This window comes from Triturus cristatus, chromosome 3_1, assembly GCF_964204655.1.
Source record: "Triturus cristatus chromosome 3_1, aTriCri1.1, whole genome shotgun sequence".
NCBI classification, from domain to species: Eukaryota; Metazoa; Chordata; class Amphibia; order Caudata; family Salamandridae; genus Triturus; species Triturus cristatus.
This window is the reverse complement of record NC_140583.1, coordinates 1,072,121,131-1,072,138,345: the sequence shown is the minus strand read 5'-3', so window position 1 is coordinate 1,072,138,345 and position 17,215 is coordinate 1,072,121,131. Positions and strand designations below refer to the sequence as shown.

The 17,215-nt window shown below is 52.0% G+C and overlaps 1 protein-coding gene across 4 annotated transcripts in view; it reads left to right on the top strand.

Moving 5' to 3' along the window:
• Positions 1 to 595: 595 nt before the first annotated feature.
• NECTIN1 (nectin cell adhesion molecule 1) overlaps positions 596 to 17,215 on the top strand; it is a 476,368-nt gene continuing 459,748 nt past the window's right edge. For 2 of the 4 annotated variants that reach the window (XM_085645945.1, XM_085645946.1), the window contains exon 1: positions 597 to 1,679. In XM_085645945.1, coding sequence (XP_085502071.1) covers positions 1,580 to 1,679 — 100 coding nt within the window. In that variant the 5' untranslated portion in view covers positions 597 to 1,579. Of the gene's footprint in view, positions 1,680 to 17,215 lie in introns of all 4 variants that reach the window. The other 2 variants (XM_085645944.1, XM_085645947.1) reach the window with 2 other exon arrangements.

The following is a 17,215-nucleotide window of genomic DNA, read 5'->3' as shown; positions in this document are numbered from 1 at the left end:
GAAGAGAGAGTCAAAACAGATCTCTGAGGCTTCAAGGTCAGGTGAGCTGAAGGTCGCTCCGCAGAGTGTCTACTCCGCCACATCTCCCATAGCACCCCTGGCAGGGCCCGGCCTCTCGTGAGATGAGGGGTCCCTGACCAGAGGCCTGGGCCCCGGTACCAGGGAGGTCCATTGTCACAGCATCAGAGGGTGCGATGGTGTTTGTTGCTTGTGTGCGCGTGTGGACTGCGCCAAGCCCCCTTCACCCTACACACACTACCACGCAGTGGCCCAGGAGGTTCTCTCGTGACAGTTTTTGCACAGTTTCTTGCCGTTTCCTCTAATTCTCTCAAGAGATGGAGACTGCGATGCGCGTACCTTTCCGCACTCAGAGAGCACGTGAGCGCGGCCTCTTGGGCCTGAGAAGGGGAGGGGTGGGTGCAGATGCGGGATTTGGCGGAAACTGCCTCAGTGAAGAGTTGTCCTCGGCCTGTAGAGGGTTAACCCTCCGAGCCCTCCCTCCACTGCTGCTGCTTTCCACACGCACTGACATCAGAGAGGGTGGGGGGCGCTGGGACAGCGGGAGGGCTTGGAGCTAGAGCGCTAGGGCGGAGAGGCACAGACGAAGAGCTCCAGGGAGAGACATCCACGGAGCTCTGGGGAGAGGGCGAGACCTGCAGCTCTTTGAGGGAGGGGGAGGAGCTCTGGCCGAGAGGGAGGAGGCACGGATCGTGACAGGGAGCCTCAACACAGGAGCTCAGGCCGGATAGAGCGCCGAGAAGAGCAGGCTGCCGCAACTCTGTTGGCACTCGCTACCCAGCAGCGGATGTCTCCTCCTGTGCTGGGCGCAAGAGACCCCTGCAGACCCCGTGCATGAGGAGAGAAGTCTGCGAGGAGGAAGAACCCTCAAGCGAGGAGGAAACCCTGCACAGAGTGGGCACGAAGAGATCCCTGAGAGAGGCGCTGCAGACCCCAGGGAGGGCCTGGGAGAGGGAAAGTCTGGATTGGGCAGAGAGCAGCTGAAGATGCCCCGAGAGGAGTGAGAGACCTCAGGGAAAAGGGGGAAACATTCTTCCGCTCTCCGGACGGGTGGCGGAGGGTCGGTCGCACATCAGTGTCCAGCTCCTCGGATTGTTTTCATTAAAGCAGAAATGAACATATGACGGTTCTAGGCGCACTGACAGTCTGGGCGGAAAGCATCGGAACCGGACCTGGCTGGGAAATACTGAACACAGGAGAGCACGTTCCGGACCCCGAGCGAACCTCGGACGGAGAGGCGGCTCTTGGGACCAAAGAGCCCGTCACTGGAACCTGCTTAAGGCCGGGATACTGCCCTCGAACGGTGACCTCCTAGGAAGGGAGCTACAGGCTGTGGAACTGTCCGAACCCTGCGGAACTGTCCGAACCCGGGAGGTGCTGCAGAACCCTCCAAAGGGAGGACCGGAGGCTCGTTCGAGCCCGGGGAGGCTCCAAAACTGTCCGAACCGGGAAGGGTTCGTCGAACCCATCAGGGCTGCACAACGACATAGGGAGGGCTGCAGCGGGTCCAAGCGGTTCGGATTGTTCCTCCAGGATTTGTCGACGCGGGATCCAGGCTGAGATGGCGGCTGGGTTGAGGGCCACCTGTTCGGGGGCGGGCAGTCGGGCGTCCCACCTCACCAGGACACTTGTTCTCTGGCTGCTGGCTTCATTCTTCCCAGGTGAGCCCCTTGCGGCTGCGAATTCCGTCTGTGGGTCTTTTGCATAGATGGGGCCATCCCTGGTCTGCAAGCGGCAGAGCACCAGGACAAAAAAAAAGGATGGCGATGCAATGAATGAGGTACTTGAAGGAGGTGGGGGTTCAGTGGCGTAACACTATCCCCTGCAGCCCTCGCGGTGCGGGGGATGGGACTACCTCCGGGGGTCACCCCCTCACCCCCCCCCCCCCCCCACTATGCACGGGACGGGAGGCAGGCCCCCGACCTGAGATCTCCTGGACCATGGGAGGTGGAGGGTATCTCTGTTCTTTGCAACCCACCCCCTCGAATTTCGTTACTCCAGTGGGGGTTAGGGGGACGGAATCATGCACAGGTACAGTGACACATATCTGGTATCCGGTCTCTGTGTGCTTGGAAGCGCTAATCGCCACAGCTTTTTAAACATGTATTTGTATACGGTTTTGTAAAGCGCTGCGTGGACTGCAGCTTCATTGCGCTATCGTGTTTTCTAAACCGCCATTCCTCTTTGCAACAGTTATTCATAACGTGCTACCTGTGCAGCGTGCAGCTATCAGTGTATAAAGCGAACACACCAGCCCTGCAGCTCAACAGTGTGAAGAGGGCAGACACCACGCCAGGGTGAACGTTGGAACTCTCCTCCCCCTCCACTAAAGGTGCATGGCCTCCCCTCCCCCCGCACTTGGCAGTGCTCGGGCTCAGGTGTGCAGGTGACGCTCGCGCAGCGCGCAGGAACCTGCTCTGCAGACACCGCGAGCCCCGGACACGTCCGTGGAGTGACAGGGCTGCGGGCAACAAGTGGGGTGGGGGTTGGGCGGGTGTGGGCCTGTGTGCGCACAGAGGCCTGAGGGCGACGAGACTGGCGAGCGTAATCCACCCGAGTCCAGGGGCGTAACGCAGCCCCCCTCCCCTTCAGGCAGTGGCGTAATGAAACTCGATGTTGCCCCCCTCCCACTTGCAAAGTGCATGGAGCGCGCCCCCACGCTCCAGACCCTGTCAGGAGCTCTAAGGTGTGCTCGTGCACAGTGCTGGAGGGAGCCCCCTGGAGCTTGCCCCTTACCCTCCCACCGCAGGGGCTATTGTTACGCGAATACTTCTGGGCCCCTCATCACATTGTGCAGGGGGTTGGACATCATTTTGTGTTACGCCATTACCCGAGTCAAGTGGCGCAGCAGAGCCCCTAGGGGAACTGATTGAAGTTCAGAAAACTGCCGCCCCCACCCCCATTTTCTGGTTCGGTAGTAATAGCTATCAGTTGGGGTCGAGTGGACCCATCACACCCTTGTGCCTGGCGCCACTGCACCTGCCGCACTATTGACAGATACGACCAGGGGGAGAAGGCGTTGTCTTTACATTGTCCCCACTCATTTCTGCCTCACCCGAGCCTCTGTCCCTCTCACCTTTGCCACTTTATCTTTTCCTCACCCCATCGCACCTGTGCCTCATCCCTTCCTCTCTCACCACCGCACCGCCCTCCACATTCACCAAAGTGTATGCTGCTGCCTCGCTTCTCTTGTATGTAGATTCACTTCCTTCTACCTAAATCACGTATCGTATATGCCCAGGTGTCCGCCTCCCTCAGGAAGAATCACTTCCACTTCATGTTCCCCTCACCCCTGCCTCATAAGCCCCCCCCCCCCCCTGCTTCATGTGTTCCCGGCTCCCTCGCCCTCCCGTTGCAGCCCGCTCTAGCTCATCTCTGCCTTTCTCTCACCTCTAATTGCATTTCCCTCCCTTTCCAAAAATCGCTCTGCGTCGTTTTCCGTGGCCTGAAGTCCCTTCTTGTTCATGTTTCCATTTCCATATGACTGCGCCTCTCTTATCTCTCTCCTCCATCTCTTGAGTCGATGTATGCCCCCTTCTTAAGACTCTGCACCGCTGTGGTCTCCTTTCTGGCTTCTCTCTGCTGCTCTCCACACCTCTCCCTCATTTTAGACCCTCTGATGCCCCTCGATCACACGGGCCCTCGTCCCCATCACTTCCCTGAGTGGATGGCAGGTCAGAGAATCCACCCCGTAAAAACTGCACAGCTGTTTCACTCCCTGGAACCAGCCCCTCGCTTTAAAAGCAGCTGTTCCTGTCAGTCAAAAGAGGGGTCAACCTCTGCCATTTACAGCAAACATCTGTACTACAGAGTGGACCGGTAACAGACCCGTGCGAGCATGGACCGAACTCAGAGTGCGCCTAAAGGCGGTCTGGTACCCACCGTCTGCGCTATATACCCACACATTAATGTATCCATCTAACTTGTCAACTGAAAACATTTCTGGAATATATTTGCTTCTTATAATAACAGCTGATCTGGCCGGAGAGGTCTCGCCGTTCTCGCTCTCTCGAGCATTACTTCATTCATCCATTCAAATAAGTGACATCCGTTTTTAGAGTGTCATGTGACTCGTTCTTTGTCTTGTCCACCAACTCTCCTCGTTTGACTGCCGCTTTATGAGTCTCTCCAGACTGAGAGTACCACTCCTCGCTCTACCGTAAGACCTTCCATGCTACTGGCGTGCTTGTGTGTTCCTCTGCACCTCTCACTGATGACGGCAATCCTTGCACATGGAACATCCATGTGCACTTACATGCAGGTAGCCCCACTTCAATTCTGACACCATGGAACTCTCCGGGGTTTTCAGCAAACTGCACTTTGAATTCTGGGCCTTGTAGTTTTCCTCTCTGAGGTTATACCCTTACAACTCCCTATAGAGAGGAGTTCGCTAACAGCATGGCTGTCTGGAGGGGACCAGTGTGTTTATGTAAGATTTCGGGAACGTTCATCTGCTACCCCAACCACCTGTAGGCCCGCCACATTTGATGCAAAGAGTGGAATGGAGGAGCAGCAGAGATTTCACGATTTGCCGAGGATCACGCGGATTGGACTAGTGTCGAAGCCGAGACCTAGGTCTGCAATAGACTGTCCTGACAACCCGATTTCTCTATTCAACCTGGGCCTCCCCGCAACCAGGCGTGTCCTTGTAAAAGAAAGCAGGGGAGACAAGGACCATGCCTCCCTTGCTTTCTTTGAGCTGTACCCCTCTTTAACAAACGCCGTTTTCTGCTTCACGTGTACAATTATGCTGCGTTTGTTATGTGGCGATGCACAACAGAGCCTTGCAACTCTACGGGTCTGCGACAGGGCCGTTTCATTCCAGAGGCGGGGTAATGTCTGGTCTGTCAGCTACCCCAAGGCTGTGCCCAACAGGGTGTCGGCGCCAGCAGGTTTTGGGCTTCGCATGCAGGGTAAGCCTCGGATTTCATGAAATATTAATGTACGGTTCAAGTTTTCAGGCAATTTCACACTCGACACTTCACGTGCAAGGCGGAGGATAGAGGAGCTGCTGAGCGGACTGTACCAAGTGCCCTCGCAGAGGTCCAGCCGCCCTAGTGTTATGGCGTCGATATTATTGATAGTAGTGTGCGCTAAGAGTCCGTGATGGCCCACACTGGACTGGACTGCGAAGGGGGGGGGGGGGGGTGTTGCATCATAGTACGCGTCTAGGCTGCTCGAGTGTGTGTGCGGTTGGGGGGAGGGGGGGGTAGGGGTACTTCACCGTCAGTCGGTTATAGCGCATGGCTGGTAATTGTACACTCAGGTGAGTGGGTCGTCAATTCGATGCAGGGGCCTGCAGTGAACAGTGAATCGAGACGGCAGACGGGTCCACTCGGCCTTTCATCCTGCCAAAGTAAATTCGCTGAGCATGAGTACAATAAACACCTGTCAGCAGCAGGGGCAGGACGCTCTGCAGGGGGGTCCCAACTCTACTGCTGCCCCAACCCTTCAGGGGGCCCCATTCAGCCCAAGGCCAATGAATATCTGTGAGATTTGGAAGACCCGCATTTTGCGTGGGGCATGATTTTACACCACGCCACTGGTCAGCAGCATCGTTAAACCACTTCAGCGCTTTCCATACAGACAGAACCTATGGACGGGTGGGTGGCCATACACACTCCCTGTGCAGGTGGCCGCGCACTGCCATCTCTCATCTGCGTGGGTGTGCGCGCGTAGTGCACGAGGGCGGTGTCGAGAGCTGAGGTGCGGGTGTGTTAGCCCGTGACGCCGTACTAGCAGTTGCATGAATATGAGGTTTGTCCTCAGCAGCTGACATTGGGGCCAGTCAGGGCCGAAGGTTCCAGAAGAGGGTACCAATCGTTCTGTTGAGGGAACACGTTGCCAGTGGGTTGGGCTGTGTGGCGCTGTGGTAGAAGACTGTAGGCGCGGCGGGGTCGTGCATTTTAGCAGACGTAGTGTATGTAGTAGGGCGTCCATACACCTTTTACAGTATGATGCGCCAGTCCTGTGCGCAGCAGTCAGTCAGTGCTCAGCCTCTGTTTAACACTGATGAAGAGCGACACGCTGCCATCTGTATCGCCTTTAGCGCCGTTGGTTGCAAGTGAGTGCGGCGTTGGTACGTCTATCACGTTCTGTGGCGTGCACGCTGCGTAGTTTGCTGAGGCATGCTTACAGTGGGGCATTTTGTGTCCCCGAGCTGTGCTGCAGATGGCGATGTGCTCTGTTATTTGACACTGATGGAGACAGACACCTGAATGCTGTGTTGATTGTAGGAGAGTGTGGCTTTGATGATTTGACTGTGCTCTGCTTTTAAGGCTTTGTAGGGTTCATATGTATTGTTAGAATGGAACGTTCGGGGGATTTGCAGGAAAGAATATATTTGTGGCTTTAATAATACTGGAGAAAACCGACAAGTTGACATCTGTATGATCGTTGGTGCTGTGCTGGTTGTTTGTGTGGTGGTGTTGGTGCATCTGGTGTGCTTTGTTTCGCAGGCTGTGTAGGATGCTGTCTTTGAGTCAATTACTACATGTTTATGTGTCTGAAAGTGTTTGACTCTGATGTGGAGAGACATGCTACTATCCACAAGGCCTGCCTTGGGACTATGTTGGTTTTATATGAATGTGGCGCTGCTGGGTTTCAAGTGTTCTTTTGTGCATGCTGCATAGTATTCTGAGGTGTGCTACAGTGGGGAATTTTGCGTCTTCGACATTTGTGCAGATTCTGCAGGAATTCATTTGTACTGATAAAAAGGGACATGCATTTTTCTGGGTGGCCATGGCACGGTGTTGGTTTCATAGAAGTGTGGGTTTGCAGTATCATGTGTTTTGTATCGTGTCCAGGATGCTGAAATATGGTTGTAAAAGAGCCTTTTGTGTCTCAAAAATGTGTTTCTGGGGGCCGTGCACTTGAATTCTTTGGTACTGGGGTTGATTGACATGTTGGCATCTTTGTGTTCTTTGGTCGTACGTTGGTTGTACAAGGTACCGTATCAGTGCTGGTTGTGGGCTTTATTTTATTACAGGTGTAGACTGTGGGATTTGCATTTGGTGGATTCACGTCTATTTAATACTTTTAGCCAGTTGGAATATTACAAACTCAACATTAACCTTCTTAGCACTAAGGTGGTGTTGCAGTTGTCGAGGCATTTTGGATTTGTTAATTTCTGTCTGTTGGTGATACTGCCATCTGTATGACATTTGCTGCTGTGCACGTTGATTGAGAGTGTGATCTTTGCTTGTACAGTGTGTTCTGTTGCATTGGTGGGATTACATGGTTGTATGTGTAACTGGAGGGTTCAGGTCTTGGTGTGCTTTACCTCCGCCTGCTATATTACAGTTATCATGGGGTATTGCATGCCTTTGTTGTGTTGGAGGTGATGTGTATTGGTTGTGTTTATTAGTGCAGAGATCGACATGTTGAGCTCTTAATGGCCTGTGGTGTGGGTTATAATGTGTGATTGTGTGGTGGTTGTGTGTCAGGTTTCTTATTTTGCATTGGACATGAATGGTGGGTTGTGACTTTAAAGAGTCTAAGTCTTCGTATTGTTAAGCACTGGCTGCTAAATTTGGTTATTATCATGGTGCGGAGCATCTTTTAGGTTTGGTGGTCGGAAATTAGTGGCTGCATTTTGCACTACTGAAGAACTGCACGTTGTTATCTGCATGGCCCTAGGTGCGGCGTATTTCACATTAGCTTGAGGCGGGGATGCATTTATTCTGTTCTATTTTATTGGCTTAGACTGGACAGAGGAAGAGAGAGGCGAAGAAGCAGAGATATCTTGCCATGGGCAAGAAGCAGAAAGCAATGAACAAGTGGCAAAGTGCAACGATTGCGTAGAAGGAAGAGATAAGTGCCACATCGGGTTTTGGGATCTGTAGTAGCATCCTTGCAGACGAGCTGGGGTCTGAAACGATTCCTCACATTTACAAGCAGCCATTGTTTAGATCTCATGGTCACAGGGTCACACGGTTTGTTCAAGATGACGGAGGAGGGGTTGGCCGCACTTCGAATACTCCCCAGCCTCTTGGATGGTTTTGATGACCTGCATCACCTATCCTGGTTAGTTCCTTACAGGGCATTGTTTCTCCATCTCATTTGAAGTGCTTTTAGTCCTTTGGGAATCTCATTTGAAGTGCTTTCAGTCCTTTCTCCATCTTGTCTGAAATAATGTAGTCCTTTCTCCCAGAACCATACAGGTCATTAAGGATGGCGCATCTGAAGTGATGGTGCTGACATCTGGTTCCATTAACCGCTGTGCTTTTCGGTACATGTATGAAATCGTGACATGATTTGACTGAAGTGCAGGGCTTGGGTTTTGCATCTTTTGAGGCTATTTCTCCCAGTGAGATGAACTCTGTGGTTTTGACCTGCTTAGCGGAGGGTTTTTCAGGGTTGTAGGGTTGGCAGCAGTCTTTCTCTCAAGATTAATCAGGTGGAGTTGATTCTAGTTGACCCACTTTGATGGGTTCGAAAATCAAGTCAGTCAACCTGGTCTTCTCAATCTTCAAGCTTTTCCAGGAAATCAAAACCCTGAGGTTGATTTTACAGTAAGTACCGAGGAACAGGGCCACTGAATAACCGAGTTCTGTCACCAACATGCTCACCGTTTATCTAAGCTTCAGTTGAGATGTATAGAGAGCAGAGACACAATAGCCGGGGTTGTTGTAAGCCTCATACTGGATTTCCTCAGTGACTTCTTTCTAGGCATCTCCCAAAAATAATGGCTGCCTGCAAAGGATGCAAAACTAAATTGGCTGAAACAATATCAATGTTAATGTTAATTTTGACTTGTAGAGCGCTTAATGCCTGCAGGTCTCTAAACGCGCTATCAAGGGCAATTATCACGACCCATGTAAGCTCTACTCTGGAGAGGTTGCCCAGGCTTCCAACAGCCAATCATATTAACTCCTGAGCCATAGCACTGAATTACAAGTCCGATTCCAAGTGATGTCCTGTTCATTTGAGGACCAGGCTTAGGCCTTGTGCCCTTAACTGAGCCGTGACATCCCAGTGAAAGGGTTGGATGGAGATCCCTCGAAAGTCCAGGCTGTGGTGGCAAGCTTCGACAAGTTGCATGGAAATGGTGGAACAATCTCCCTTGGATCTCCTAAACTCTATTTACTTTAAGGGAAAGGTTCAACATGCATCTTTTTATGCCCCTTACAGAGATGCATGGCCAACTGTGCTTTATTCCTCGTTGCATATGTTGTCAGGATATCAAAGAGTTTCAGCGCCTATACACTATGTTTGATTTGACAATAGCTTTGACCAAACCTTCTACTGACTCCGAGGGGGCTTGGCCACTGACAGCAACCGAAGGCGGCATGATGACCTGGAAGCAATTGGTTTCACCCAAAACAAAACGCCTTGAGACTCATCCACTCAGAAGCTCATTCCTGGGCGAGATAGTACAGCAGTGGAGGATAGAAGGAGCAAGAGCATCCTGAGGGTGAAGAGTCCCTCATGGAGAGAGGCCAATGACATTGTGTCGGTGAGACTCCAGTAGGCAGTTCAGGGGCGTACTGAAGTATGTTGGGTTGATAGTCATTTCTCACAGTGGCTGTTTGTTTTTATGAGGAATACCCCTCATCCAAAAAGAACTATTAATGGACAGAATGCAGAACAATGTCATACATTCACCCCAGTACAGAGATCCGGGCCTAAATCCATCGTTTTTTTGCTCACCATGCCATTCCACTTTGGACCCAGCCATTTGCAAATCAGTCTTGACCCTGTGCCCCATGGGAACAGTCCAGCCCGAACTGCCAAGCCAGGTCCTCCCTGGACTGGAAACAAGCATCCTAGGACCGGTTTCGGGGTTTCACACCTCTTCAGCCAGGATAGCTTGATTCCAGTGGCATGGAGAGCACGGGACTCACGTCTGAGCATACCCGTCCCACTCGGGGTGACAAATGCAAAAAGAACTATTAATGGACAGAATGCAGAACAATGTCAAACCTTCACCCCAGTACAGAGATCTGGGCCTAAGTCCATCGTTTTTTTGCTCACCATGCCATTCCAGTTTGGACCCAGCCATATGCAAATCAGTCTTGACCCTGTGCCCCATGGGAACAGTCCAGCCCGAAATGCCAGGCCAGGTCCTCCCTGGACTGGAAACAAGCATCCTAGGACCGGTTTCGGGGTTTCACACCTCTTCAGCCAGGATAGCTTGATTCCAGTGGCATGGAGAGCACGGGACTCACGTCTGAGCATACCCGTCCCACTCGGGGTGACAAATGCAAAAAGAACTTTTAATGGACAGAATGCAGAACAATGTCATACATTCACCCCAGTACAGAGATCTGGGCCTAAGTCCATTGTTTTTTTGCTCACCATGCCATTCCAGTTTGGACCCAGCCATATGCAAATCAGTCTTATGTCGATACCCCTCCTCCGACATAAGCAGATATCGCAAAGATACCCTTGTTGGTGATGTGTTCTTAATACATTTTATGGTGATGATAATGTGAAAGCTTGACAGGCTATCAGGTCTGAGGTTGTGGGCTCCTGAATCTGAGCTGCCATTGTCTGTTGGGTAAATGGGAGCAGGGCGTAGGTGTGTGATTTGGTGAAAGTAAGGCCGAAGCTTTAAGAGTGCGGGCCTCGTACTCTAGTTGTGAGCCTGAGCACATGGAACTGTGGGCCCGAGGCTGGTGCTTGTGAAACCTGTGCCTGGGAGCCTCTTGGAGAAGGCTCTGTCTGTAGGCCCAGGTTGAGTGGTTCGGAAGTGACCCAAGACTTGGAGTCAGGTTCTGTATGCCCAAGCCTCTGACACTGTGTGCTTGTGAGTTTATTGATTCAGGTGTAAGCTCAGGCTGTGAAAATATGAGTCTTTAACTGTGATCTGTGTTAGCAATCCTAAGTGTGTGCACTGATCCTGTGGCTGTAGGCCGGTGTGTTATCCAGGCCGACTGACTTTAAACCTGCACCTGTTTGCCCAGACTGTGAACCTCTGGTCGGAAGCCTGTGCCTGTGAGCCTAGGCTCTGAGCCTTTGATCGGAAGCCTGTTCCTCTAAGCCTAGGCCCCAAGCCTCTAGTCGTAAGCCTGTGCCTGTAATCCTCTGGTCGTAAGCCTGGGCTCTAAGATTCTGGTCAGAAGCCTGTGCCTGTAAGCCTCCTAGCCTAGGCTCTGAGCCTCTGGTCGGAAGCCTGTTCTTCTAAGCCTAGGCCCCGAGCCTCAGGTCGGAAGCCTGTGCCTGTAAGCCGGTGGAAAGAAGCCTGTTCCTCTAAGACTAGGCTCTGAGCCTCTGGTCGGAAGTCTGTAAACCTCAGTTCTTTGCCTCTGGTCGGAAGCCTGTGCCTGTAAACCTCTGGTCGGAAACCTGTTCCTCTAAGCCTAGGCCCCGAGCCTCTGGTCGGAAGCCTGTTCCTCTAAGCCTAGGCCCCGAGCCTCTGGTCGGAATCCTATGCCTGTAAGCCTGTGCTGGGAAGCCTGTTCCTCTAAACCTAGGCTCTGAGCCTCTGGTCGGAAGCCTGTGCCTGTAAGCCTCGGTTCTGAGCCTCTGGTCGGAAGCCTGTTGCTCTAAGCCTAGGCCCCCGAGCCTCTGGTCGGAAGCCTATGCCTGTAAGCCTGTGCTGGGAAGCCTGTTCCTCTAAACCTAGGCTCTGAGCCTCTGGTCGGAAGCCTGTGCCTGTAAGCCTCGGTTCTGAGCCTCTGGTCGGAAGCCTGTGCCTCTAAGCCTAGGCCTGTAAGCCTGTGCTGGGAAGCCTGTTCCTCTAAACCTAGGCTCTGAGCCTCTGGTCGGAAGCCTGTAAGCCTCGGTTCTGAGCCTCTGGTCGGAAGCCTGTGCCTCTAAGCCAGATTGCATGGCCGTGCACCTCGCTGGCTGATGGAACGCTGGAGCTGTGTGCCGCTCGGCCTCCTCTCCCGGCGCGCAGAGGGTTAATGGCGCCCAGTCAGCTGAGGTAGAAACAAAGGACCTGTGGCTGGGAGCCTTTGTACAGCTACAGAATGAACTAGAGCCGGGGCAGCAGAGCCCGGGGAGAGGGCTTTTCAGGGATTAACTCTTTGTGAGCGCACATGCCCGCAGGGGGCCAGAAACCTCTTACTCGGAGGCCATCGCAGTGAGGATTACGGTGTGAAAGAGTGCAGTGCGAGGTGCAGCGTGTGGGCTGCTGTCACAGGCGCGGATGTGGGGAGAGCCAGGCACGCTCTTTCAAAGCCCTGTTTCTCTCCTGGTGCACCCCGTGGGGGTTCTGGCCCAACCCATACACAATTGTGCACTAATTGCAATTCACTAACATATAGACTGTGCACAGGTCGCCTACCTCCCAGTTCAATATATGGAAACAGCTTGCTTACATATTCCAGTCACCCTGGGGATCACCGCAGAGCAAGGAGTTAGGAAGCTGGCTCAGGAGCACACGGTTTGTGACAGCCACTGCTCCACAAGTACTCACCGCGTGACTAGAGTTTTACATGGAAATGTAGGAGTCCGTATATTCCCTACCCCAGAGTAACTGTTTGCTACTCAGCCCTGCGGCTACTCGCCCATTAAAGGTATTGTTCCAGCGCCAAGAAGTGCAGACAATCTCCCTTTCGAATACCCGAGAGTACCACCGTATCTCGCTGGTTGGGAGCCTCGGCCTGGTGCTGGGTTGGTTCAAGAAAAGAGGGACCATCATGGCTTTGTAGTGTACATGGCACCACCGAATAAGGTGAATGACCCATGCAGGGTACTTTGCCCTCCTTGGGCCCCTGTCAGCCCTTGCCTTTGTGCCCTGCTGCCTAGGCGTTCTCGGCCTCTATGCCCCACCCAGTCCTGCCCCATGCATCCTCTGAACCTTGTTGCCCCCTTGATCCTCGCCCATCTACCTCTGTGCCCAGCTGCGCCCGGATCCTCTGCTGCAGAGCACAGTGCCCTTTCATCATAGGTCAAGTGATGTTAGTTACTAACCCATGTTTGGCGTTAGTCGCGAAAGCCTGCCCACCTGTTGGGCACCTTCGTCAGAGCTGGATAGATGTGCGGTAAGGGAGAAGCGTTCGGTGCCTGTCAAAGGGGTGGGGGCGGTTGGCACAGTAAACTGGTTATTTGGGCCTTTGCCTGGTGGCGCTAGGATCACGCACCTTTGATCGTGTCCCTATTGCTGCGCGTCACGTGGCCTCGGGTGGCACGTGACGCCACAGCGGCAACATAATAACAGCAATTAATGGCATGCTGCTACTTCGCGCCCACCCTTCGCCCCAGGCCCCCCATCTGCGGCGTGCCGCCTATGATTTGTAGGGAGTGGGCGGCTGGAGGGCGAGGAGCCTTAAGATTAAGATCAGAGCTAGGAAATGTGACCGAAGCCTGCCCTAGGCGCCGGCAGGTTATCCAAGGATATGACCGTTTTACCTTTCTGTAAACGTAGCAAGCAAACCGATGTTAAAAAAACACAGTTGGCCCTTAACAGTGAGTCTTACTCAAAATATTCCTACAATAGGCTCGAAGATCTCCTAAAACAGCGGCATAGTGCCGGGCTGCCCACACATCCGGAAATGTTCTTTATAGGGCCCGCGTTTCCCCTAGAACATCCTCGACGTGTTCCTCAGGGCGCCAACAAATACACAGAAAGCCCTCACCTTGCGGGTCACTTTTCAAGAGACCCACACATTATGAAAGTACAAGGTGCATGCCCCTTTGATATGTTTGGTAAAGGGGGCAAGGCCGGCTTTAGTGCTAGTGGCGCCCAGTGCGAGAATCATTTTTGGCTCCCCCACACCACATGAACGCCTCCTCGGAATCTCTTACTACGACCGCGCATACGTGCCCCTCATCTCTCCAATCATACATTTTTGCTAAACACGGCGCCCAACCCTGAGGCTGGCGCCCCCTCCACAGGTGAGCGCCCAGTGCGGCCGCACCAGTCGCACTGCCCTACAGACGGCCCTGAAAGGGGGTAAGGCACTGAGATCACAACAGTAGGAAGAGCGACTCCAGAGGGAGGGCTCTGAGGGAGGACGACGGCAGGGCCCAGGGTCTTGAGGCGGAAGGGTAGGAGGGGACAGAGGTTTGGGAAACAGCACCTCCGTCTACGATACATTCCTACACAGCGCGCTGCGTCGACTTTGAAACGGGCACATATAGTTCTCTTGCAAACGTGTCCGCTTCTCATGTAAGGCCGAGGCTGGCCAAGCTCACGCTGTAATAATTAGCTTTGGGGGCTCCTTTTAGGTCCTGTTGGGAAGGGGTGGAAACAAAATGAAGGTGCCTGTGGGGACCAGCCGTTAAAGTGGAGAATGGGGGGGGGGGGGGGGTATGGACTGAGAGACATCTTAAGTTTAGGAAAATGGGGTGGAGGGGGGCGGAGAGTCACTGGGGAGGGAGGAGAGGGTGGGGTCCTGACTCCAGCAGTGATGGAATCCATCGGTGGCCCGGGCGCGCCTCTGCAGATGATGCCCCTGGCGAGGTCGTGCTGGGGGGAGTGACGGGCGGGGCTCGACTCTGTCAAGGATTTAGCAGCAGCGGGGGCTTCCCAGGGCTTTCCTGGCCAAAGCCGCTCAGCTGCGAGCCCCGGGCCAGGACCCCTCCCTGTTTTCTGGCTCTAGCTCACGAGGGGCGGTCTGAACTCGCCACCCCTCCCCCTTAGCCACCGTGGATGCAGTGATGGGGAAGGGCGAAGGCAGGCGGGAGATGGGACGGAGAGGGAAACTTCAGCTGCGGGTACAAAAGTACCCGAAGAAAGAAGTGGGTGGGGTTTATGTTGAAAAGCGCCTAGAATAGAGAGCAAAGACATGGGGCGTGAGTAGACAATTGCCCCACGAGAGGACTGGATTGGGAAAGAGAGGAGAGCATGGGATGAGGGTAGCAGTGCACAAGAGGAGGAGGGGACGGATGGGCTGACGTGGCACGGGGTGCGAGCAGATATGTGCTGGAGAGGGGGATGTCGGGTGCCAGCAGAAACGTGTAAGAGAGGGGTGTGTTGGGTGTAAGTGGAAAGTGCAGCGTGACACTCGAGACAAGCTGCAGGCAGAAGGGTGCAGGCAGAGTTGGAAGGTGTGGAGCGAGGGTAGAAAAACACCGGAAGGCAGTGGAAAAATAGGGGGTGCTGGTAAAAATGAAGAAGAGGGGTATCCCCCTCCCCCCCCCCCCAAGGTATACTTGCCCCGCCTCATGAATGGATGCATTGAAGCTGAAAAAGAAAGAAGGGGCCGCCGCACAGGGCGGCTCCTCCCTTTCCTGGCCGCCCCTCAGGGGCCCTCCTTACTCACCAGCCCCCGTCTTTGCTTTCACTCTGTTGTTGCCCTTGTATGCCTGGCCGGTTCATTTTGAATCTTTTGCCCACTTTCGGTTTGCAGTGAGATCATTCGAGCTTTGTTCAATTTATATATCAAAGTGTGGACTTTATCTTATATCAGAGCCTCACGTCCTCCCCCCTATTCTGCTCCTATAGACTTCTGGGTTCACATTTCTCAGTTTTTTAGCACCAGGAATAGCTCAGGAGCTGTCCATGGTGCTGCCGCAGATTGGCTATTACTGACCCAATTCACCAACATTTACAGGGGGAATCTCCCCCCCCTTCCCCTCAGCAGTACTCAGAATGGCAAACCCATGCAGTAGAAAAGTGTGTATGGGAAGTGTGGCTGGAGGCTGGGGATGCCACCTTTGGAACTGAGAAGCCAAGTCTGAAACCGCAGCCTCAGCTCACCATCCAGAGATTCTGGTCAAGTCACCTAATCTCTATTTAAAAAAATGTGCAACTTATCCTAGCGTTCATATAAGGCAGTCTGATGCTGCATCTATCTATCTATCTAATCTATCTATCTATCTATCTATCTATCTATCTATCTATCTATCTATCTATCTATCTATCTATCTATCTATCTATCTATCTAATCTATCTAATCTATCTAATCTATCTAATCTATCTAATCTATCTAATCTATCTAATCTATCTAATCTATCTATCTATATGACACATAAAGCCATTCATCAAAACGCACCCAGCTATCTGGCACAGAAACTGGCGCCCTCATGTGGGGTCAGATCTTCAAGAAGCGCTAAAAACCTTCTACTGAAACCGCAAAGATTCAATAAGAAGAAAACATACAACCGAATCTTTTCAGGGATGGCGTCCAGAATCTGGAATGCTCTGCCTCCAGAAAGTAGACTTAATCCCTCTACCGCATCTTTCAAAAAAGAAGTGAAATCGCTTCTCATGGCTAAATTCACTTGAGCATAAACTACTGTTATTTTGCTTCCCAATGCATCTTCTACTTGCATCTTTATAATGTCTACTGTCCAGCCGGGTATCCTGGATATTGTATCTATATTATGCATGATATACATGGAACGTCTTGTTATGTATCATATACCCATGTATCTACGATAGGATGTTTATAATATCACTGACTAGCATTGAACTTTATGTTATTTACCCTGTATCTATGTAACTATGACATTTACCTTGTAAAGCGCTCTGATACCCGTAAGGGTCTGGTTCGCGCTATATAAAACTTTCAAAATAAAATAAATAAAAATCTATCTATCTATCTATCTATCTATCTATCTATCTATCTATCTATCTATCTATCTATCTATCTATCTATCTATCTATCTATCTATCTATCTATCTATCTATCTATCTATCTATCTATCTATCTATCTATCTATCTATCTATCTATCTATCTATCTATCTATCTATCTATCTATCTATCTGTCTGACTTTCTGTCTTAAAATGATAGACTGCACCAGCCCTTGCTCCTCAGAAAAGGACTCTAACCCAAGAGCAAGACTTTGCCTAGCGCTTAACTGGAAAGGTTGAGAGACTTCATTTCTTGCCGTATTCTCTAATTCGACTGTACCTTGATTTTGAAGATCTGTCTAAGCCACTCTAGGCAAAGGGAGTTTTAGGCCATCCCTTTCATACCCTGTGGAGGGTTCCTCCTATACAATCAGAGCCATCTAATGTCAGTTCTTGAAGCACCTGCGAATTAGTAGAACCCAAGCTCCTCTACCCCCAACTCGCAGTCATCAGTAGGCGCTCAAGTAAGTGCATTCAAAAGGGACCTTCTACATCAGGTGTTCTTACTGCAGACAGTATGGAGAGGGGCAGTCTTGAGACGGCTTAAAACACTCTCTGCCCTACTTTTTCCCTCTTCTATCCCTCCACTATCCTTCTCAATCAAAATAACTGACTAACATATCCACCACTCAAATTGTTTTCATATTTTACAATACTAATTCACCACAGACCCTTTATGGATTCCAGAGTAGCATGCAATTTGCCGACAAAGCGCTTCAACACC